The 23,180-nt window shown below is 31.3% G+C and overlaps 3 protein-coding genes across 4 annotated transcripts; 1 reads left to right on the top strand and 2 right to left on the bottom strand.

Moving 5' to 3' along the window:
• Positions 1 to 5,652: 5,652 nt before the first annotated feature.
• On the bottom strand, positions 5,653 to 9,505 carry LOC120077072 (U6 small nuclear RNA (adenine-(43)-N(6))-methyltransferase). Of its 2 annotated transcripts, XM_039030924.1 has the most exons (8): positions 9,150 to 9,504; positions 8,420 to 8,625; positions 7,858 to 8,311; positions 7,567 to 7,774; positions 7,303 to 7,410; positions 7,084 to 7,215; positions 6,926 to 6,995; positions 5,653 to 6,186 (listed from the first exon to the last, which is right to left on the bottom strand). In XM_039030924.1, exons 1-8 carry the CDS (start codon positions 9,365 to 9,367, stop codon positions 6,113 to 6,115), a joined length of 1,470 nt encoding a protein of 489 aa, XP_038886852.1. In that variant the 5' UTR covers positions 9,368 to 9,504; the 3' UTR covers positions 5,653 to 6,112. The 2 variants fall into 2 exon arrangements, with proteins under 2 accessions (XP_038886852.1, XP_038886851.1); XM_039030923.1 differs by having other exon boundaries at positions 7,303 to 7,774; positions 9,150 to 9,505.
• Positions 9,506 to 17,198: 7,693 nt separating this feature from the next.
• On the top strand, positions 17,199 to 18,445 carry LOC120078604 (glycine-rich protein 2-like). Its single transcript, XM_039032892.1, has one exon. It carries the CDS (start codon positions 17,441 to 17,443, stop codon positions 18,053 to 18,055), a length of 615 nt encoding a protein of 204 aa, XP_038888820.1. The 5' UTR covers positions 17,199 to 17,440; the 3' UTR covers positions 18,056 to 18,445.
• An 805-nt stretch (positions 18,446 to 19,250) lies between these two features.
• On the bottom strand, positions 19,251 to 23,051 carry LOC120078603 (auxin transporter-like protein 2). Its single transcript, XM_039032891.1, has 8 exons — positions 22,746 to 23,051; positions 22,485 to 22,670; positions 22,273 to 22,385; positions 21,963 to 22,146; positions 21,472 to 21,569; positions 20,536 to 20,743; positions 20,133 to 20,390; positions 19,251 to 19,700 (listed from the first exon to the last, which is right to left on the bottom strand). The coding sequence occupies exons 1-8, from the start codon at positions 22,908 to 22,910 to the stop codon at positions 19,434 to 19,436; spliced, it is 1,479 nt and encodes a 492-aa protein (XP_038888819.1). The 5' UTR covers positions 22,911 to 23,051; the 3' UTR covers positions 19,251 to 19,433.
• Between the last annotated feature and the right edge of the window lie 129 nt (positions 23,052 to 23,180).

Raw genomic sequence — 23,180 nt, 5'->3', positions numbered from 1 at the left:
GAAAAAAAATATCATATATTATACATCACAAGCATTTGTTCAAAACTGTGTTTACAAACTACAGGACACGAAAGTTTAGGGTATCATCCCCAACACTTACGTGTTTAAGTTTAAAATTCAATTAGATAAAATTAAATTATAGATGTTAAAGGTAATTTGGATTAAGGGCAAAAGCGACCTAAAGAAAAAATAAGATAGCAGAAACAACCATGGAAAGACTAGAATAGGTCTAGGAGAACCAGGCTGGCTTGGACCTGGGCAAACGCCTAATGGGGCATGCGTACACAAAGTAACATTTTAGGCACAAGATATGTCCTAAGGAATATGCTCGATCTCAACCTCGGGTTGAAGCTCACCCTAGCCAAATGCGAAACCGGACACACCCTTGGCCCGGTAGGTTGTATACTTATCCTAAAACGACTTGAAAACCTTAGACAATACCCTAGGTTAGGTCAACATTCTCTATAAATACATCATTATAACTTCATATAAGGTAACTTGAATCCTGCTCTCAGACTCCCTAGCTTCTACATACTTTCACTCTCTGATTTAAACATTAGAGTACGTGTGGCAAACACCATACCAATGTGCAGGTTTACTCTTTTGTAGGTCACATTCTTCTCCTCGTATTACAAATTGAACCGATGGTGTCATGTGAAAATCAGATGTGTTCCTCTTGCCCCAAATTTGGCATCAACAATAGTAAAAGGAGTTTTTATTTATTTATTTATTTATTTGAAAAATATTGTGAAAGAGTTACACAAATTAAGTATTAATTTCTTTCTCCTAAAATTTATTAATATTATAACTTTAAGGAGTCGTTTGGGGCTTTGAGATGAGATATAATGTTTGTAGTTCATATGTTTGTGGATTTGATATGTCTATGTTTGGGTGTTGGAGTGTTGTGTTGAATTGAGTTCATATGTCATGAATATCTGGTATAATTTTTTTTTTTTGACATAAGTCATTTTTTTTAATTGTGATTCCTTTTGTTTGGAAACTTATTTAGTTCTACATACTTTTATTTTTTTAATAAACTATGGATTGTACTTTGTTTTTTTTTTTTTTTTAAAGTACATGTGCACATTGTTAGGAGTTTTGGAAAATGGGGTTTAGGGTTTAGGGTTTACTTTTGGATCATGCATTTAAAAAAAAATTGTAATTTAAGCAATCATTTTACAAATTTTTACATGTAACATTTCAATTTAAATTAGACAAAATTATATAGGATTCTTTGGAACAAAAGAAATTTGAATTTATATTGTAAGTGAAACATCCTCCAAATGTAATCTTTCTATAATGATCCTATTAATGATTATGTAACATGGTTGGCACAAAAAATATGTTAAAGGCCACATATTTCAACCCAGTTATTTGCTATAAAAAAATATTTAATATATGATATGGTCAACAAATGACCAAGTTTACATACATATAAAAAAAAAAAAAAAAAACATAAATATTCATCCAAACCCTATATCTAATAGATATGTTTGACAACTTTCTTCCGCCTCCCAAACTCTAGTTCATAATCTTTTGCCATGATACAAGCTTTTGTTTGGATGAACTTGGAAAAATATGTTTTTCAAAAATCTATTTGCATTTCAACACTTTTAATAAAAATTGTTTAAAAAAAACACTTACGTGTTTAACAACTCTTTTTTTAAAGTGTTTTTATATACACCATTTTTTTATTTGTTATCTATACTATCTAAAAAGGTTACCAGAAACTTTTGATTTCTCATTTTGCCCATTTTAAATGATGGTTAGAGGGTTATATTAAATAACTCCGAACTTTAGTTTTAAATGATGGTGAAATCACATTTATTAAAGCATTAAATAATGTTTCCGCAACTTTGAACATCACTTCAAAATAAATAAACATATATAATAATATATATATATATATAATACTATTTTTGGCAAATTAAAAAGATCACATTTTATCCTTCTTTTTTTTTAGCATTACGTATGAAAGAACAAAACATTAAAAAAAATATATCAAAATTTATACACGTAAAATATTTAAAAAAATAAATAAATCAAAATTTGATACTATTTTGGAAAATTAAAAAGATCACATTTATCCTTATTTTTTTAGTATTATGTATAAAAGAACAAAACATTAACCAAAAAAAAAAAAAATCAAAATTTATCTCTATTTCAAATGTATACACGTAAAAATATTTTTTAAAAAAAAATAAATCAATTTTCAAATATATCAAAAATTGATATTATTTTTTTACAAATTAAAAAGATCACATTTATTCCTATTTTTTTAACATCACCTATGAAAGAGAAAAAAGAATCAAAATTTATCTTACAATCTATCTATATCTCATGCTATATCATGTTGATATAAAGTAAATCAAATTATAATATGAAATCTAATTTTTTATATAAAATAGCGTAATTCAACCTCTATTTTCTATAAATTATCTCATCTATTTAAAAAAAAAAAAAAAAAAATTGTTAGCCCGCTCTCCCAATTTTTTTGCTTTCACTCTTTTTTTTTTTCAATAAATTTTGTTATAAGCATTCATTTGTTTTTTTTTAAAAAAAAAATGTTAATAGTAACCTCTTTTCTTTCCTTTTTTTTTTTTTTAAGAAATTTTTAATTATTGTGTTTTTATGTATCTCTTCTATATGTAAAGAAAATTTACCTCTCTCTCGCTCATTTTTTTAATACATGTTCTATTTTAAATTTTAATCACTTTTCAATTTTCTAAAATCATATAAGGTGGTTTAATGTATTTTTTATATGTTATCGTAGTTTTTTTTTACATACAAATTCGCCTATTAATCTTAAAATATTGAAGAGGGTGGAATAGAAGACCATGCTTGTGAAATTCAACAAGGTTTGAGTAATTTAGAGGTATGTACTTTTATAGTATTTTCACTTTTTAATTTTTGTATATGCACACCCATATTTAGGGGTTATAATCATTATTATTATTATTATTATTTCTCTTTTCATAAAATTTTGAAATACGGTTTAAAATAGAGAATTTTACAGATCAAAAGTTAATTGGTTTTTTGGGTTTTGATAGAAAAATATGATATATTTTTTAATTAAATTTTAAAAACTAAAATTAGAAAATAATTAAATCATATTTAAATTAGAAAATAAGCAAATCATATTTTTCAACCACGGAAAAATTATTACAAAATTGTATGCATGAATAGGAAAAAAACAATATTTTAGTTTAAATTAAATAATAATACATATCATCAAATCAATTAAAAAAATTAATATAGATATCAAACAAAAATAATAGGTTAAATTTAAAATTAAGAGAATAATCAAAATATCCAATCCAAAATAAATACAAGAGTAGAAAAACAATTTGGTTTAAGTTAAAGTTTAGAATTAAGAGCTAATAAAATCAATTTAAATAAAAAAAATTAAAAGAAGAATTATCACCAAAGTCATTTTTTTTTAAAAAAAAAAATTGTTTAAATCAAAATTTGAAATTAATAAGATAATCAGATCATCAAAATTAATATATATATATATATATAACTAAGAAACAATTATTGTGAATTTTAAGTACAAAAATTATTTTATCTAGTTTAAAAATCAAAGTAAGAAGGTAATCAAATTATCCAACAAAAAAAAAAATAATAAATGATTGTCACGAAATAAAAAATAAATCTTGATTTAAATCAAAATTTGAGATTAAAAAAATATCAAATCATCAAGTCATCAACACCAAAATAAAAATTAAAAGAGAATTATCATGAAATTTAAAAATAAAATAAAGAAAAATACAGTTGTTCATAATCTTATTTAATTGGTTGACATCTATAGATTCTATAAATTTCAACATTAACATTTAATAATATACATATATTTTCCTTCAAATTCAATTTAAATATGAATTTTGTTAGTTTTATGGATATATAGTGATTTTATTGTAATTATAAAGATTAAATTATTTAAAATATTGATTTTTATTATTTTCTTAATCATTTTTAAAATTATTGTTTAATCTCTACCTTTAAAAAAAATTATCGGTACCACATTAACCAATTCAAAAGACTTGTCCCTTCTATTTGATGGTTATATGAATATATGAAGTATTTTTATATTAGTTATAAAAATTAAATCATTTGTAAAACCCTTTATTTATCATTTTAAGATTTTTATTTTTATTTTTTTTAATCGTCTCTAGATTTATTTTTCAATCTTCACATAAAATTTTTTTAATCAACCACCACATTAACCAATTCAAGAGATTTATCCCTATCACATTAAAATATTTTATTCAAAATAAAATCAAATTAGTATTTGATATCTAAATTAGCTAAGTTAAAGTTATTATTAAAACCTTATAATTAAGTTCTATTTTTAAACTTTACACAATATGTACATTGCACGTAGTATCAAACTAGTATGCTAAAAGTTTTTTCTTTAGTAATATCAAATTACTATAAAAAAACAACTATAAAATACTATCACATAATAATTTAAAATAATGGTTGCCAGACTTGGCAGAGGTGGTCAGCGTTGGAGGTTGTCAGAGTTGATCATCGACGGTGATGGTCGGAGTTGGCCACCAGAGATGGTGACCATAGTAGAAATGGAGGCATTGTTAATAGTAATGAAGGTTGAGTGTACCGTTGGTGGACATGGGTTTAAAATATTGGTGACATACAAAATTGGCCTCTCAAATACTAAATCACGTTCATATCTACTCTCATATTAACTCATATCCTCGCACCAAACACTTCTAAGTCTTTAAAAAAAATTGTTTTTTTTCCTAAATAAATTGGAAGTGTTTTTAGCAACACACCAAAAGGAAGTTTTGACAGAACTTTATAATCTCTTATATTGTGCCACTATCATCCTCCGTGTTTATTTTCTTTACATATTTACTTTCGCTTTCGCAAATTGCATTTATTAAAACTAAAGTTGTCATACCCCATTGTATCAAAATAATAATAATAACAAAATAATAATTCAAATAAAACACCAGAATTACCACCTAACTATTTCACCACATTACTAGGGAACGTTTTGCACGTAAAGTTGAGTTGGTAGTTAGTATAGAAGAAGAGTGATTGAGAGAGTTAATGCGAATAACGAGATGAAAAATGTGAATTAAAATGAATAACAAGATAATAAACTTCTTTAATAATTGGTGAACTAAATAGTGGGTGGATTTTTTTACCCACCCAACCCAACTTGGGACCAAACACCCCTAAATGTGAAACATTTATAATGGTCAACGACAATAATAGAACTTTGATGAATATGAATATTTTTTTAAACACGTGGCAAAATTTCAGATAGAAAAAATGTCTGAAATAACATAAATAAAAACTAATAGGCGTTGATAGAAGATTAAGATTTCTATAACCAATAGACTTCTATCAACCAAAAAAGATTAAAATTTTACTACTTTATGGAAATAGTTTCTCTTATTTTTCTATTTTTGAAAATTTCCCTTCTTAAGATTACGAAGAAGCTCCAAAGATAAACAAACAGAAATCAGTTGAAGTAGCCATCGACATAATGCGAGAATCGTGAAAACAGAGAAGCATCATCACGTTGAGCAAGACAGAGGCCAGAGAACAGGGAACAAAATGAAACAGAGCAGAAGAAATGTGAGTGAATATGATAAACAAAAAAAAAAGGTGATTCAAGCAGAAAAGAAAGGGTGTTCTAGCAACGTGCTTTGTTAAAATATTGAGAAAATCTTCTACTGTTGTTCATGGGCTATGTATTGGAATCAAACTAGTAATAATACAATGGTAGTTTTAAGGCTCACCCACTACAAACTATTGACTGTTCTTGCAGAAGACTGGAATTCAAGCTTCAACAGATCCAAAAATAATTAGCCTCGTTAGTTATTATGACAAGAGCAGAGCCATAATGTTTGATACGAAGGATCAAAAATTTCCATGTGAACTTTCTATATAAATTATCTTTCAACTTTAAAAATTTAAGGGAGAATATTAGAGAAAAATTACACATCACCCCCTCTTTTCTTCACTGCATCCCTGCATAGAATGCAATACAGGTCCCCTGTTGTGGAGCTTCCACATAAAGAGGATCTGGTTTATAAGTTATGCAACTGTTTCCTCGAGTGTTGAGGGAGGGGATTTCTTATAACACCTTTTCTTTACAAGATTCGGCTTTCAGGAATTCCTCTAATCCGTGGAAAATCAGTGAGAATGAGCCTGCAAGCAATTATATATACCATGGTCATGTTGCTATTTCATCTATATTAAATAATGCTGAACTGCTTGTTGGTATGGTTAGCTTGTAATCTATGACCACCCTTGCTTTATGGTTTGTTAGTTTGGTTACCACCCCTATCACAGTTTAGGATTGAGTTTCCGCTTTGGTCGGTGATTTATCCTTACTTTTACAGCTATCAGGTTGCACTTTTACCCAATTTGGTAAGCTGCTTTCTTTGATGTATGGTTATACAATGGCGGCCCTTATAAGCTAATTGTTCTACACCATGTTACATACAAAATCTCCTTTTAATTCTTGGCTGTTGGATTTCTTCCTATAACTCTTGAGAATATAATAATAATAATAATAACAACAACAACAACAACAACAGAGCCAGATGCTTATGCCACACAAGAGTAAGAGGTTTTAAACTCACAAAACTTGCTGTGTTGTTTTCTCTCTATTTTATGATAACAATTCTAGTGTTGTGTGAAAGTACTAATAGGGGATATATTGATTATATCAGTAGGGTATCGATAAGGGTATAGTAGCTAGAGCTCTTGATTATAAATAGAGGCAGTTAGAGGAAGAGGTCTATTTTGGTGAAGGAGAGATATAGCCCTCTCGAAAGACATTGATATCGTAATTTCTTTTGATATTATTGAATTCAGTCAAAAATGAAAATAGTTTTAAAAATTAAAGAAAGGTCCGAACTTTGGATGCATGAGTGAGTAGTACCTGCAGAAGGACTACTCTTATGATGCAAGGAGCCTTTCACAAGAAGCGAGCCAGGGATTTGCTGAAAGACCTATAACAAAGAAAATTGCCACAATCAAAAAGTATGGGCCTTAGTAGTAATGAAGTTGCACAACCAGAAAATGACAAGCAAGAAATACCGAAACTCGAAAACACAAATCAGAGGAGGGTTGAGGCTCTGATTTCTCCACAGTTGCAGAACTGGCTCCCTTGTCCACTTCACATGCCCTATTCTTGAGAATTGCTCGGCAATGATCCTCAGATGCAGTAATCTACCAAAACATTTGTTGTGAAGTAACTTGTAAGCATGAAATCATCACTTGCAACGATATTAAAAGAAGCCAAGTGAACACCCATACATCTACTGTGAATGAAGAAGTGTTCAATTTACAAGAAGCTCCGCTGGCACTAAGAAAACGTTCAACTGATTGCAGTATACTTGTGGCACTGACTTGTGGAAGGAGGCCCTGAGCAACAGAAACGTACCAAAACTGAGCTACATATCTACAGAAAAGGATTAGTATCTGGAAAAACATAGGAAAGATTTGATTGACAAATCTGAAGCGTGTGTGAGCCCAACATAATGTTTCTTTTTTTAATTGGGGAAAAAAACATCGATCCACCTCGAGCATGAAAGACATGACACTCTTGTTAGTGACATGAGGAGATATAATCTTTCGTGCTGTGGGCATAAAAGACCAAGCAAGTCCCCATCGGCAAATTTGGCCTTGAACAAATTCTGTAGTCTTGACTACCGTCACTCCAACTTTCCAAAGTTTAGATATCAGGAAGCTGAGGTTTGATTTCTTCCCAATCATTGAAGTATACCACCTGCAAAGATCAATGAAGATAAGAAGATAAGATTTCTAAAAGATGTATAGAAGAATCAGAAGCAATTTTGCAATAAGGAATACCGGAAAGTCTGCCTCAAAACAATGCTGTCTTCTATCATACGGCTGATAAATGCCCTCTCCCCACCTGGACAAACCATCTCTTGTGGAGTTCCACCACAAGAAGTCTTCGGATTCAATCCCGCTTCATCCATGCTCTCAAAAAAGGGAGGATTGCACATGCAAAAGTCAAACTCTTCACCATCTTTGACAACACCAAGAAGAATGGGAGGACCATGATATCGCTTCTCCAAGTGGACTGTCTCCTTTGACAAGGATGAGGGCAGGGGAGGCGCTACTTCCATACCATCCTTCTCATTTAAAATCTTGAATTCACTATCGACTGCTACACTATTATGTAATTCTGTAGAAAGATCGTCTGAGATATCATCTACCTTTCTAATTTCAATGAGTTCAGAAACATGTGGATTACTTTTAACATTTCTTTCAGCCCACTCTAGTGCTACATCAGTCACATCTGCACCAAGCCGAATGGAACCCAAAATCTGGTCATCATTAAACATACAAATCAATGGGTAATATATAAATTTGAGAACAAAACCAACTATATGTTAAGGAAAGTCACCTGTCCCAACGAAACTCCACCCAAGAAGAGAGGCTCCAAGAAGCGGGTAAATGCAATTTGCCCCAGTTCCTATGTCCAAACCTCTTACAGGGCCACTATCACTATTTTTCTTAGCAACGATATCAGATGACAAAAGATCTTCAAGCCAATGGATATAATTCGATCTATTAGGTACTGTTGGACAGAGCTGTCCATCAGGAATCCACCTGAGATGTAGAGATCTACTTACACTTCAATCATAAAGACATCCTAATTTGACAAACAAAGCACCTTCAAATTGCCAACAAACTAACAAGCGAAACACAATCAAAAGACTCTCAACACATATGATTTCTCAAATCAAGAGACGTGATTTGAAACAAGTTCAAACTTTAAACAAAAGTGTACAGTACGGTTGGTCCTCTTAAACATAATAACATGGATTGGGTCCTTAGGATTGTATTGATTTGATCCCACCATTAGGATGGTTAGCTCAATTGCATCACATAATCAGTTAAAAGGGGATAAAACCAGCCATTACCCTACGAAATCCTAAATAACAAAATTGAATGAACCCATTATCAGTTCAAAATGGAAGTCCAAATCTAACTTAGCCCACATAGTTTGCAGCAGCAAAACAGTTCTCATATGAACAGAAATTAAAACCTTCAGCTATGGGAAGATAAAACATGGAATATAAACAGGGAGACAGAAAATAGAGCAGTGGAAAGCTAAAGGGGAGGAGTGATACCAATGAAGAGCATGGTCATGGAGAAGCAAAACCCGGGTAAGTTCACGGGTGGCATTGAAATCGGTCCAGTCGATTCTGGGTCGGGGATGGAGAAAAACGAAGGGTTGAAAGGAAGGGTATAGAGAGGCTAAGAGAGCGAAATCTGGGGGATTTTCAGCGTATTTGTTTCTGGGGTGGATTGTGGCTGCCTCTCTCGTCTTCCTCTTCTTTCTCGTCATCGCCAAATTTCAAACCCTCAGCCTCGGACTCGGGGCTCCCTGTGTTGTTGTTCGGTGTTCCCTCCGGCTGATTGTAGCAGAGGGATGTTTCAATTTGCTGTCATTTTTTCCTAAGTAGTAAAGTGTGAGTATGAATTTTGAATTTATTCCGATTGTTCTTCTTGATTTGCCCCTTTTTGAAAATTAAGCCCTTCAATATTTCTAAATTTTTCTAAATTTTTGTACTTTATTTTTTTAATTTTTAAAAACGCATTTTTGTTTTTAAAATCTGATTAAAAATTCAACTTTTCGAAAGACGCAAATTAAGAAAATGGGAGGAGTAGCTTAATTTTTTTATAAAAAAAAATAAATAATTATCAAATTAGACTTAAGTTATGATATTTTTCCAAGATGACCTGTATAATAGAGATTTAATGTTCAGTTACAAATAAAATTCAATTTTATGTCTAATATATTTATTTAGTATGAGTGAATTTAACGAACCCCTAAATTAAGGTGGATTGTTACAAGAATGCTAATATAAAATGAATAAATTAAATATTTCATTCAAAATTATCATAATAATTCGTCTATATTAAAAACCCAGATTTCCAAATCACTCTAAACACAAACATTTGTGATTTTTAGATTTTAGAACCCCTCCAATAAACTTCTAATGATTTGATTTTTAGATTTATGATTCTAGACATGCACACAAAATGGAGCAAAGAGCATAGTTTTGAAGTTTGAAAATTTATAGAGCATGCAACATAAGGAGTAATAGACATGAAATTAATATTTTTTTAATCGTAGAGTCCAAATTAGTTCAAAACATCCCATAACATATATAGGAATGACGGGTGCTTTTGCCTTCAAAACAACTTCTTCATCTCCTAAAGAGAAAAAATGATCTCCCTAGTTAATACAAAACTTGGCAAATCCTATCCTTAATGTAAGAAAGTAATTTACATTCGTCACTGCCCGATCAAAGACATGAACTCAAGTATTTTTTATAATATTATTCTCACAGCACTAACCCAAGACATTGTTCAATGTCATTTTTTTTAACAAAATTATTAGGTTAAGAGTCCAACGAGATCGATAATATAAATTTATGTCAATTAAAGTATTAAATTCATATTGACTAATAAACAATGTCATTTATTACTATATTTCAAATATTAGGCCAAATGCGTATGGCATATTTGTTAGGTAATTCTCCTAACCTATGTGGGAGAAAGAGAAAATTGTCATGAATAAATAACAATAATAATTAGAGAATAATATCATTTTGGTTCTAGATTTTTTAGTTTAGTTTCTATTTGATCCTTATGTTTCAAAGTGTATGTTTAGTTGTTAAATTTCGAGTTTGATTTTAATTTAGTCTTCAAATTTTAAAACATTACAATTTTACTCGACATATGAATTTTGTTTCAATGTGGTCTTTAGATTTCAAGTTTTGCACTTTTAACATCAATTTTTTATTAAATACTTACTTCATTTTTTTTTTAATCAATGTCTATTACTTAATTTAAAATAATTATAAGACGAAAATTTAAATTTATTTTTAATAGTAATGAAAAAACAATGCAACTTAATTAATTATAATGAAAAAAATTGTACAACTTAATTAATTATAACTCTTCTGGATTAATTAATATATGTTAAAACTAAAATCTGAAAGTGAGTATTTGTGATAATCGAAGTTAAGGTAGTATATTTTGAAACTTATAGACCAAATTGAAATAAAACTCAAATCTCAATGAAAGAATGACGATGACATTTTGAAATCGATAAACTAAATCGAAGTCAAACTTGAAACTTAGAGAATTAAAGATGTCATATTTTGAAACATATGAACCAAATAAAAACAAAATCCAAAACCTATGGACTAAAAATATATTTTTCCCTAAGAATAATAATAAGGTTTAACTACTACTTTATTCTATATACTTTTGACTTTTATCCATTTTAGTCATTGTACTTTTAAATTATTCATTTTCGTCTCTATACTTTTAACTTTGGTTCATTTTGGTCAATGTATTTTCATAATGTTCATTTTCATCGTTGTAATTTCAACTTTTGTTCATATTAGTCATTGGACTTTCAAAAATAGACCATTTTGATCCATTTAAGAATGAAATGAAAATGAAAACGAATTGACCAAAATGATCACTTTTTGAAAATACAAAAACTATAATGAACATTTTAAAAGTATAAGAACTAAAATGAACCAAAATTGAAAAATATAGGGACCAAAATGAATATTTTGAAAGTATAGGAACCAAAATGTAGGAATGAGCATCGGTCGATTGGAGTTGATTTTTCGACCAAACAGCCACTGAATCGACTATAGTCGGTTTAGTAAATATTCAAACCAATCTTGATTATGAAGGAGTAAAAGTCAGTCCATCGGTTTGGTCGATTTTATTCTTTATTTTTATTTTTTTAAAAAACTTTCCAATTTGTAATTTTCCCAAACTGACACCGATCAACCCCTCTCTTTCTCCGACCGACCGAATTCATTTCGATTAATCGGCTAATTTTTCGGTCTATCATGCTTATCTCTATTAGAATGAACTAAAACCAAAATTATGGGGACCAAAAGTAATATTTAAACTTAATAATAAGGTTTAAATCTTATTTTGGTCTTTGAACTTTGAATAATATTATATTTTGGTTTCTACACTCTTAAAAATGTTCATTTTAGTCCTTAAACTTTGAATATTATTTTATTTTGATCTCTAGACTTTTAAACTATTCGTTTTGGTCCCTTTTAAAAATGCTTATTTAAATTCATGATATATTAAGATTTTGTTAACTTTTTAACAAAATGACCATATGACTCGTATATTTTTATGACTATGCTACCAGATAAGTTAGTCACACTAAAAAAGTATAGAGTTTCGATTTTGAAGGTGGCAAAACGGGAGAATTTTTAAAGGACATTTTTAGTTGAAAATTTGGTGGCTCAATATAAGCGTGTTGGTTATTGACATTTTATTCATTTTACTCGATACATCTAGAGTCTATTCATAAAAAATTACAAGCTCATTCACATTTATGTTGAAAAGTTAACATAATTTTAATAATATAGACTCAATTTTTAAAAGTTTATAGATTAAAACAAATATTTTTTAAAGTTTAGAGACCAACATAGAATAAGATTTAAAGTTTAAGGATTAAAATATGATATAAAAAGATAATGATATAATACATAAATAAATAAATAAATAGAAGTGTCATAATCAAAACATTACCAAATGGCACACATACACACTTACATCCAGTCAGCTATATTTTGACCCATCAATTGAAATTTTGACTGTATGTCTCTAAACGTCTTTTCGCCTTTATTTATTTATTTAAATTTTTAAGATCGCGAAATTTTTCTTTCTATATTTTAACAAACAAACAAAGAATCCCTATTTTCTTCACTTCTACGTATACTTATGAGGATGTAATTTATTTAATTCTCTGCCCCTTTTTTTACTCTCTTTTTGGTACTCACAGAAAAAAGTCATGTAAATTTTTTTTCCAAATAAATTAAAAAATTACGCAATTAAATTTTTTAACCATAATTTTTCTCAATAGTATGATTGGGAGCGTTTGGCCTAAAAAATTCGAGTTTGAGGAGTAAAGTTGCTTGTTTGGTCCACGGGTCCCATGGCTAAAAGACATTGATTTTATAATTTATTAACTTCTTATACTGTGTGTCCTATTACTTCATAATTCATCCAAATTCATAAGTGCACTTTTCGTCCCAACATCTTTTAAATATTATTGGTAGGGTGGTTTACAATTTCAAATAAAAAATTAGATTTGGCTATATTGTAATTAATATCTTATGAAACATAGTCACATATGTTACAACAATGCAACATCATAGAGTTGCAAATACAAAGTGAGTATGTGTTATTATTATATAAGTAGACAAATTAAAAATATATATAAAAAAAAACTCAATATTTGGTGCCCACAACTTGGGCATTGCTACTATAACATAAGTAAGAAAATTAATTCTTCAATTTTTTCATGATTAGAAAGTCATATTTCTTTTTTCTTTTTTCTTATTATAGTACTTGATATATGTACGTATTTGCTTATTATCGTAGTATTTTGAAGTACAAATTTAAGTATCCTTTCTTTCTCTACTATTATATTACATGATATCCTTCAAGAATAGTTGGATTGGGAAAAAAAACCATATCTATATTATTTGATACAAATATATATTTATATGAGCGACCTTTAAAGTCCCATAGTTTTGAATTCTACTTCACTGACTTTTGTTTGATCTCTTGATCACGATTTTTATGTGGACATTGATTGTCGTGTTATGTTTCTTTATGTTTGTTCATGCTTTTGCATATTTAGACTTTGTATATGATGTTTGAACTGACGACTATAAATATTGTCATGTTATATTTTCTTTATATTAATTGCAAGCAATGTTTTGACGGTTTATAAACAATTTTCTCACTCTTAGACTATAAAATGAAATCATTCATTCAACATTTCCTTGAAAAGGCGACCAATATTATATTAAGAATTCCACCATTCACAAAATATCTACTATAAAATAAGAGATCATCAAAATGTCTCTTTAAGTTCGCAATTTTTGGGTTAGATCCTAAAGTTTAACTGAATATAGTTTGGACATCATAGATTATGACATCATATTAGATAAACATGAGATTCCATCTAAAAACCAAATGATAATATATGAAGAGTAACTCACGTATCTTATAAAGATTGTGAGATCTCATATTATTGATTTCAAAGGTAAAATTGTAATAGCTTGAAACCTAAAAATTAAATTGAAACTAAACTTAAAATTTAAATATTAAATGTGTAACATTTTGAGATTTATAGACCATATGAAAATTAGACCCAAAACTTAGGGATAAATTTTTATTTTTTTCCCCTTTTTTTTCTAATGTTTAAAGAAATCGATTTTGCATATGAAATTTTCAAAACATCAATGTTGGTATTTTAGGCCTATTTAGTATCATTTAGTTCTAGTTTTTGTTTCTCTTATTTATTTATTTTCTAGCTTGAAAAAAAAAAAGGCTTATTTTTTACCTATGTGTTTCATCTTGTTTTTTCATTTACCTTTTTAAACATTACAAATTTTGAGTTATATTTTAAAAGTTTAAAAATAAATAGTTTTTACTTTTCAAATTTGGTCAATAATTTAAATACTTTTTTAAAAGAAACGTGAAGATATATTGAGAAATAGTGAGAATAAAACATATTTTTATTTATTTATTTAAAAGAAACTAAAACTCAAATTGTTATTAAAAGATATCTTAGGATACTTTTGATTAGCCATTTGAAAACAATGGATTTGATGTTTTAAAAAAAATGTATTCCATGTTTTCTACTAATATATGCCTGGTATCATATTAGACTATTTCTATTTAAACAAATATTCCAAATATGTTGAATAATATATTTATAAATTTCAAACCATAAAAATAGTGATAATTTCTTTAATACGGCAATTGTGATAGTTAATTACCAACTAAATATCATATTCATTAACCTCAACTATTATCAATTAATTAATCTTTTAACATTTTCTATGTTATAAATATTGTATATCATATAACACATAATAAATACATTTTACTTACTTTAATTTAATAAAACCAAAATAAGTTTACATCATCATATAACATATAAAGTTAAAATAAGTTCATATCATCAAGGTTGTGTTTAATGTAATTCTACCTTTTTAAAATTTTGAAACTATAAAATAGAATCTCGTTTGAGAAACAAGAATTTATTTTTTTTGAAACAACATATAAAAATTAAATGAAGATAAACATGATAATTTTTTTTTGAATTCCTATTAAGTAGGATGTCCATCCTCTCCCACATGGAGGTCGAGAAATGGAGAGGGAATAAAAAAAAATCTCCGTGAACTAAATGAGGTTTGGGACGAAAAATACCTGTCCCGTTTTTTATCTCTATTTTCCACCATATTTATTCCATCTATATGTAGTTTTATTATTTTTATTGTAATCATATATACATAATATTTAAATTTAAAATTTAATTTTATAGGTTTGTTTCACACAATCGAACATTAGCTTTATATCAATATTAAATTATTTAGTACTTTTTTTTTTGCTTAGATTAGAAGGCTTAAGAAATGAATTTTTGAATGAAATGCCCTATGAGAGATTGAACATCCTATTCAATTCTCAAATACTGTATTTTGCTTCACTAGTTCCACTTCAACCTATTTTGTTTTATTTTTAGCCAAAATTAAAAAAAACATTTTGCTCACAGATTTTGGGATTTATTTGATTTATAAGTTTCAAAATTTCATACTTTTAGTTATTAAATTTTGAGTTTGATATAAGTTTAGTCATTACGTTTTAAAATGTTACAATTTCATTCTTAAAATTTTAATTTTGTTTTAATTTAGTTAAATAGATTTCAAAATTTACACTTTCAACATAATTTTGTCACCAAGTACTCACTTTAGTATTTAATGTTTATGTCAATACTTAACTTAAAATAATTATGAAGTGAAATTTCAAATTTAATTTTAATAGCGATGAAAAATTATTAAAATTTAATTAATTATATTTTTAAAATTAATTAATAGACAATAACACTAAAGACTCGAAGTAAATATTTAATGAAAAATTGAGGGTAAAAGTGTAAATCTTGAAACCTATAAATTAAATTGAAACAAAACTCAAATATCAAAAATAAAATTGTAACATTTTCAAACATGAGACTTAATTGAAATCAAACTCAAGATTTTAAGATTAAAAGTACAACATTATAAAATCCAAATACTAAATAGAAACTAAACTAAAGCTTAGGACTATTTGGGGCACCCATTAGAAGTTGGTATCAACTCCATGTTTGGGAGACCAACAACAATAGTGACGTGTACAACAATGGTATTTACTGTTTTTTTTTACTATTTTGTTTTGTTATAGTGTTTGCTATCTCTACCCAAATAAAAATAATTTACATCCCCATACTAAAATAATTTGGTGTGTTTGGATAAAAATTATCCTAAGACTACAATACCACCTTTTAGTATAGTAAATACTATTTTGTAGTCTCCAATTAACTACTGTAAACACTATTTCAAAACCATCATTTACTGTAGTTTTTATTATTTTACATTAATCATATTTTTTATTTTTTGCTATAATGTTTACTATTTATTTATCAAACTAAAATAATTTACATCTCAAACACATACTATATAACACAAATTAAAATAATTTACACCCAAAACACAAACTATTATAACTAAAATTAAAATGATCTACACCCCAAACACAAACTATTATAACCCAATTAGACTATAATAACCAACTTCTTGCCTATCCGCTAACTATTATAACCTATTGACTATTATAACAAATTGTGTAAGATAATCATCGATTATAATAACCAACTAAATACTCCAAAGACAATTATGGGACAAAAAATATTTGCCCATGCCCCCTATTTATTATAACTATTATAACCAACTATCTATGATAATCACCGATTATAATAACCAACCTAATGCTCGAGAGACCATTATGAGACAAAAAATATTTTCTCATATTTTTATTTTACTTGATTTAAGAAAACATCACCCCAACAAAATTTGTTATACTAATTACTTTACCAATTATCATTTACCACTGTAAAAGATGATAATAAAAACAAAATCCCAAAAACTGCAACGAAGATATTTTAGGAGTGAAATCCCAAAACTACCCTTGGCCGTTCGCAAATCCCACGGCGAGTTGCTCCATTCCAATGAAGAGAAGCGGAAGAGCCCTGGCCGTCAGATCTCGTCGGAAACCACCCGCCGTCGCTGAGAATCGGACGGTCATTATCGAATAATGTGACCCCACAAAATCACAAATGGAAAAAGCGTCGTTTACGGATGACGGGGCGCTCTTCCCGTTTCCAAGCTTTTCGATTCACAAAGTACGTTTTTTTTCCCTTTCTTCTTATTATATATAAAAACCCTTTTTCTCTCAAATCTAGAGAGAGAAATTTTGGTGATTAGGGTTTTGCAGTTGTTGGGTTTTCTTTGTTTGAGAGAAAAAAGATCGAGAAATGGCCGAAAGGGTTAGTGGGAAAGTGAAGTGGTTCAGTGACCAGAAGGGCTATGGCTTCATTTCTCCCAACGATGGAGGTGAAGATCTTTTCGTTCATCAGTCTTCCATCAGATCCGACGGTTTCCGGAGCCTCGGCGTTGGTGAGGATGTTGAGTTTCTGATCGAAGCCGAGTCCGATGGCCGTTCCAAGGCCGTTGATGTCACTGGCCCAGGAGAAGCTTCTGTGCAGGGAAGTCGCGGCGGCGGCAGTGGAGGTGGAGGTGGTTACTCCAGCGGAGGAGGTGGGTATGGAGGAGGCGGCGGTGGTGGAAGAGGGAGACGTGGTGGTGGTGGATATGGGTTTAACGGTGGCAGTGGCGGCGGTGGCCGAGGTGGGTACGGCGGTGGTGGAGGTGGGTACGGTGGTGGGGGTTACGGAGGAGGTGGTGGCGGCGGCGGAGGTGGTGCTTGTTTCAAGTGTGGTGAGACTGGTCATATGGCTAGGGACTGCTACCAGAGTGGATCTCAAGGCGGTGGAGATAGGTACGGCGGAGGTGGCGGTGGTGGTGGAAACTGCTATAGCTGTGGTGAATCTGGGCATTTCGCAAGGGAGTGTCCAAGCAGTGGTCGTTGATCGCGTAAATTGATGAACTAGCAAGGCGATTTACTTTTGTTTGCTTCAATCTGGGGGTGTTTTGTTCGGTTTTCCTTCGCCTTTCATCTCAGTTTTGATCTACTGAGGTCTGTAAGGTCATCTTTTAATAGGATTCGAGTAGCAGCTTTTTTTTTTTTTTTTTTGTCATCTATGGATTATCAGTTTAGTATCTGGTTTGACTATCTTTTGGGTGTTGGATGATTATGTTGGTTGATGGATTTTAGGGGTATTTTATCAGCGATCCTTAGAAAAAGAGATGATCTATGTGGGAAGTCTTCCTTTGATTACTCTGGTTCTTTAACTGTTGATACAAGTGTTTCGATCCATCTCTAAATTTCTTGTGTAAATTGAATATGGATTTTCATCTACTACTCTATACCCTTTTTTCTTTCCAGTTCATTTCAATTGAACATATCTCTTGATTGAATCAATGCCATGGGGACACTGCTTTTCTCCGCTTTGCTTTTTTTCCCTATGCAATTATTGTTGGAATGAGCAGAGACTGGGAAAGGGAAAAGGCAGGCTGGAAAGAAATAAAGTGGTTTCACTTTTGTGAAAGAGCTCTTTGTCCAATGTAGATGGATTTTGCAAACTGTGATAAAAAAAATTAATTGAAATTAGAAGCTTGTTTCCATTACTGCGCTCTAAATGCCCTTTAAAAGGATCCTGTTTATAGCAGTATTATTTATTATGGAAGATGCTAGTACTTCTAATTAAGAATTTGAATGGATGTTCAAAATAATCTTCCTGAAGGAAGAAGTAAAGGAGATTGCTTCATTTACTAGATTCACAGTTTCTTGTCTTTCCCACATTGTCCAAGAAAACCAAAGAATTAAACAAAGCAAAGCAAGTTTCTTTTTGGTGTAAAAGTTGAAAGCTTCTTCTCATGTTTTTTTTCCCTCCCACTGTGAAGCAGACTTATTATGAATACAAGAATTCTGAATCTCTTTGCTTTTTATTTACATTTTTCTGTTGTTTCCCATTGGTGAATTCTGAAAACTCTCGAGTAAACCCATATTTAGTTGGGGATGATTGTGATTATGGAAAAGCAGCTATATTTGCATCACTGGGGTGCAGGCAGGTTGTAAATTTTTAGATACAAAAATTTCTCAGCTTTTTTCTTTTTTAGGTACCATTAAAGAAGAGAGGCCCTACGCCAAAGTAAAAAGAGACAGAATAATAAGGATAATGTACTATTTTGGATGAAAAAGAGCGACATTCGCCAACTCTGAATTTTACCCCTCTTCTCTCTGTCTCTCTAATCAAACCAAAAGCTGCAGTACAGAGCAAAGAAAACACATCCCAATCACCCCTTTCCTTAACCGCAACAAATTCATCATTCTGCTACCTTCAATCATCAATGGTTGCCAGGATGGTGGAGGTGGTGCTGATGCTGTGGAGGTGGCGCCGCTGTAACATTGAGCAGAGACGGCGGCGATTGTGGTGGGCATTGGTAACACTTGGTGAAAAGCCCAAAAGTGTCGATTTGATGTACGAAATTGGTCACACTAGCCCACCCACCAAAACCAAACCCAACGACCAACACCCAAGCCACCACGAATGCGTTGATCACATATGCTCCGACCCATCTTCCGGTGAACTTCGGCGGTTGCTCCACCGCATTCTGCAATGACAAAAAGGTTCGTTCAGTCTCATCATAAACAGCCATTTGACATGTGGAAGGTGTCAAAAGGACTGTCACAGAACAGGGGTGGTGAGAATCAGGGTACGAACAGATACTCTGTCGCATCGCATGCATATGGCAGCAGCAAAGACAAAGAATCTCGTGCCTTTATCTTTTTCCCTTTTTTTCCCCCTCTCATCGTATTATGAAATGGACTTTTCTAGGAGAGGGCAATTCCAAAGACGATATCTTTTTCAAAAACCAATCGAAACTTTTTAAACCAACACTAAACTACTAAATTAATTAAACTAATACCAAAGACAAAGACATAGGAGAGTGAGCCGTTTCTTGTCTGCTAGACTGTGACCACACGTTACCAAAAAAAAACAACTCACAGTGAGAGAGAGAGAGTAACATTTCAGTGCGGCGTACCTCACGGGAAGCAGGCGATCGGAAGGTGAACATGTGGGCAAGAGCAGGAATGATGTAGACGGTGAAGCTAACGAGGAGAGATCCAACGGTGGAGTTGATAGGACCAAAGAAAGGGAAGATTATAGCCAAAAACCAAATGGGAATGACTACAGGCAATCTTGCAGCTGCCCTTTTGCACAAGCTCTTACATTCATGCATTCCAATGGCTTTCTCCCACACAAAGTAAAGAGGTGTGCAAGCAAATCCAAATGTGATGAACTGCAAGAATTACAAAGAAAGCATGTCAATTTTGAACAACTCGATAATTAGCATGTACTCTTATCGTGGTTAGAAGTTCAAACCTCCATACCCCACTTGTCCTATAAATAAAAAGGTAAAGTAAAGGAGATGGTGATGATTATGCCTGGTGGATGAGCATTAAGATGACAGCCATGTCTCTGAGGGGTGATTTTGGGAGAAGAGAGAAGGCATTTGAGTGATTAAGAAGCATGTCTCCAAATGCCCAATACACAGCAGCTGCAGATGGGAGTGTCAGTGTTAGCACATACACAGTGGCCACCAAGTAAATTGCCTTGAATTTCTGAGGTTTCCACATTGCATGCATGATTTCCCTGCATTTCCACAGCTTTTCTTTAGTTAATTCCATTGTACAATACAAAAAATTAATTGGAGTTTTAAGTCTTGTTCAGATGACCCGGTTCATAAAAGGTTTGAGTTTGATGGGCTTTTTTCTAATTGGGCCAGTGGAGAAAAAAGGCCCATAGAAGAATACTAAGGTATGGAGACACTGAGACATTCTCCCTCATACTTTTTCAGATTCTTCATCAGGGTTTATGATAAAAGAGAAAGGCAATTAGAGAGAGAAACTTCACTTTCAATGTCTATTAGACTATTACTAAACATGAGAAAGAAAAAGGGTTTTCTCCAGGAAAAGAGGATATCTTTTTATGCTGATAAAGACAACTCAATTCAAAAAGTGTAGTTAAAATTACAAATATTAAATTCATAAAGGTAGAGAAAAGGGGAAAGATGAATATTTCTACACTGGTGAGTGTAAAAAGAAATTTAGAAAGACAATATACAATTGATAATAGCATATTGGTATTGATTTTAAAACATGGAATCCAACTGGTATTGAGATCTATAATGGCAACATCAGCCAAAAAAAGGGAAGAGATTTTCATAAATGACAACAAACAATGGAGTTTTGACATTTTTAATTGGCACAACAACAGAGACGGCCAACAAACATATGCACATTCCACAGCTAAAATTTGAAGACACTAACAAAACCAACAAGAAAACATAAATAACATAAAAGATTTTGAGATTGTCTTACACTGTAACAGCATGCCCACCAAATGTGTAAAGAATGTTGGTGGCCCCAGTGAAGTAAAGGACCAACTTGGTTGGACCAGAGTGCTTAACTCCCTCCACCTAAAAACACATCATTAAAGATTAAACCCCAAACAACCTTCATTACTTACCACCACAACCAAATCCATTCCAATCCATGCTTTGACAAAATGTGTTCATTACATTTTTTTTTTAAACATCCATGAGTGTCCACACCAGTTTACATGCACTCAATTAATGGGACAACCCTTGACTCTACAATGTCTGGGTGTTAGTAGGCTATTAAATCTTAAATAGGTGATTATCATGGATTGAACCAATTTTCTCTTAGTCCTCTATCAAACTCATGCTCTTTATTTATAAGTAGGCCAGCCCACGATGGTTCATTAGCATTACAATCTATGTTTAACAAAATGAGTTCACTACAATCCATGTTTTACAAAATGGGGTTTAGTATAATGGAATATGTGGTACCTGGCCATGGAGGATGGAGGCAATGGTGAGGTACCAAGCTGTGTAAGTGGTCATTAAGAGACCAAGAAAGGACCAGATTCTGTAGTTTCTAAAGGAAGGAATGAAGACAGTGGTGGCACAGCAAGCTCCAAAGATGTATGTCCAAGTTCTCTTGTCTAGGTTGTCATTTATGTAATAAATATTACTGCATACCAGATTTTAAGAAGAAAGGATAAGATTAACAATGTCAAGTTGAAGATGGTGAAATTTACAGAGATGGAATGAAATTAAGTAATGAAACAAAAACAAACAAACAAACAAACAAGAATACCTTGCACAAGCTATAAGTTGAATAACAGATCCAAACAGAAGAAAAGTGCAGTTAAATGCCAAACCCACATTCCTCCAATGTTTCCCAAGCAACCCATCAAGAACTTCAAACCACTGGAACAAAAGCACCATTAGAAATCAATACTCCTAAAAGGGGTTCTTCTAGTAATGGAAGTAAAATCAAGGCAACAAAAAGAAGTTGAGTTAATGAACCTGAATAACATGGTTTCTGAAATCAACTTTTTCCCTTTCTTTTCTAGTTCTGTATTCAATATAGAGTACACTAATTAAATAAGCAGTCCAGCTACCAAGCAAGCCATAGAAGAGCTGAAACAGAACTCCAGAGAGCATTCCCAGTTGGGAAAACGAATAGGGTAGAGTAAGCAAAACTTGGGCAACCTGTAAGTTGGGGGGAAAATGATCAAACCCCAGAATGTAAATGAGAACTCAAAATGAAAAGGGGGGAAAATAGACCTGATTTGAAGCACAGCTAAACCAAGCATCGTAAACGGAGCCGCCATGCCAGAAGAGCTTGGAGAGCTTGGTTTTGACATTGGGAGGGTTGCCGTCGGCTTCCATTTCGACATAATTTCCGGCGATCACTGTCTCCACCACTTTATCTGTTGCTGTGGTGGCCATAATGGTGTGAAGCTGTAGATTCTGTATGAAATGAAGAGGGGATTTGGGGAAGAAGAAGAAGAAGGGGATTCACTGAAGAGGAAGTTACAGAGATTTGTGGGTATATATATACTACATAAGGGCAGCATGTGGGCTCTTCAAGAGTGGGAAAAGCCTGTATTTTCAACTTCGAGAGGAATTTTGGAGACCCTCTTAATAAATTAATCTCTACTTTTTAAAAAACTTTTCTTGTTGGTTCTTCAAGTTTGTACTAATTTAAAGTATGTATTT

Source organism: Benincasa hispida, chromosome 5 (genome assembly GCF_009727055.1).
Source record: "Benincasa hispida cultivar B227 chromosome 5, ASM972705v1, whole genome shotgun sequence".
Taxonomy (NCBI): Eukaryota; Viridiplantae; Streptophyta; class Magnoliopsida; order Cucurbitales; family Cucurbitaceae; genus Benincasa; species Benincasa hispida.
Note: the sequence above shows the minus strand (reverse complement) of the source record. Positions and strands in the feature narration are given on the sequence as shown.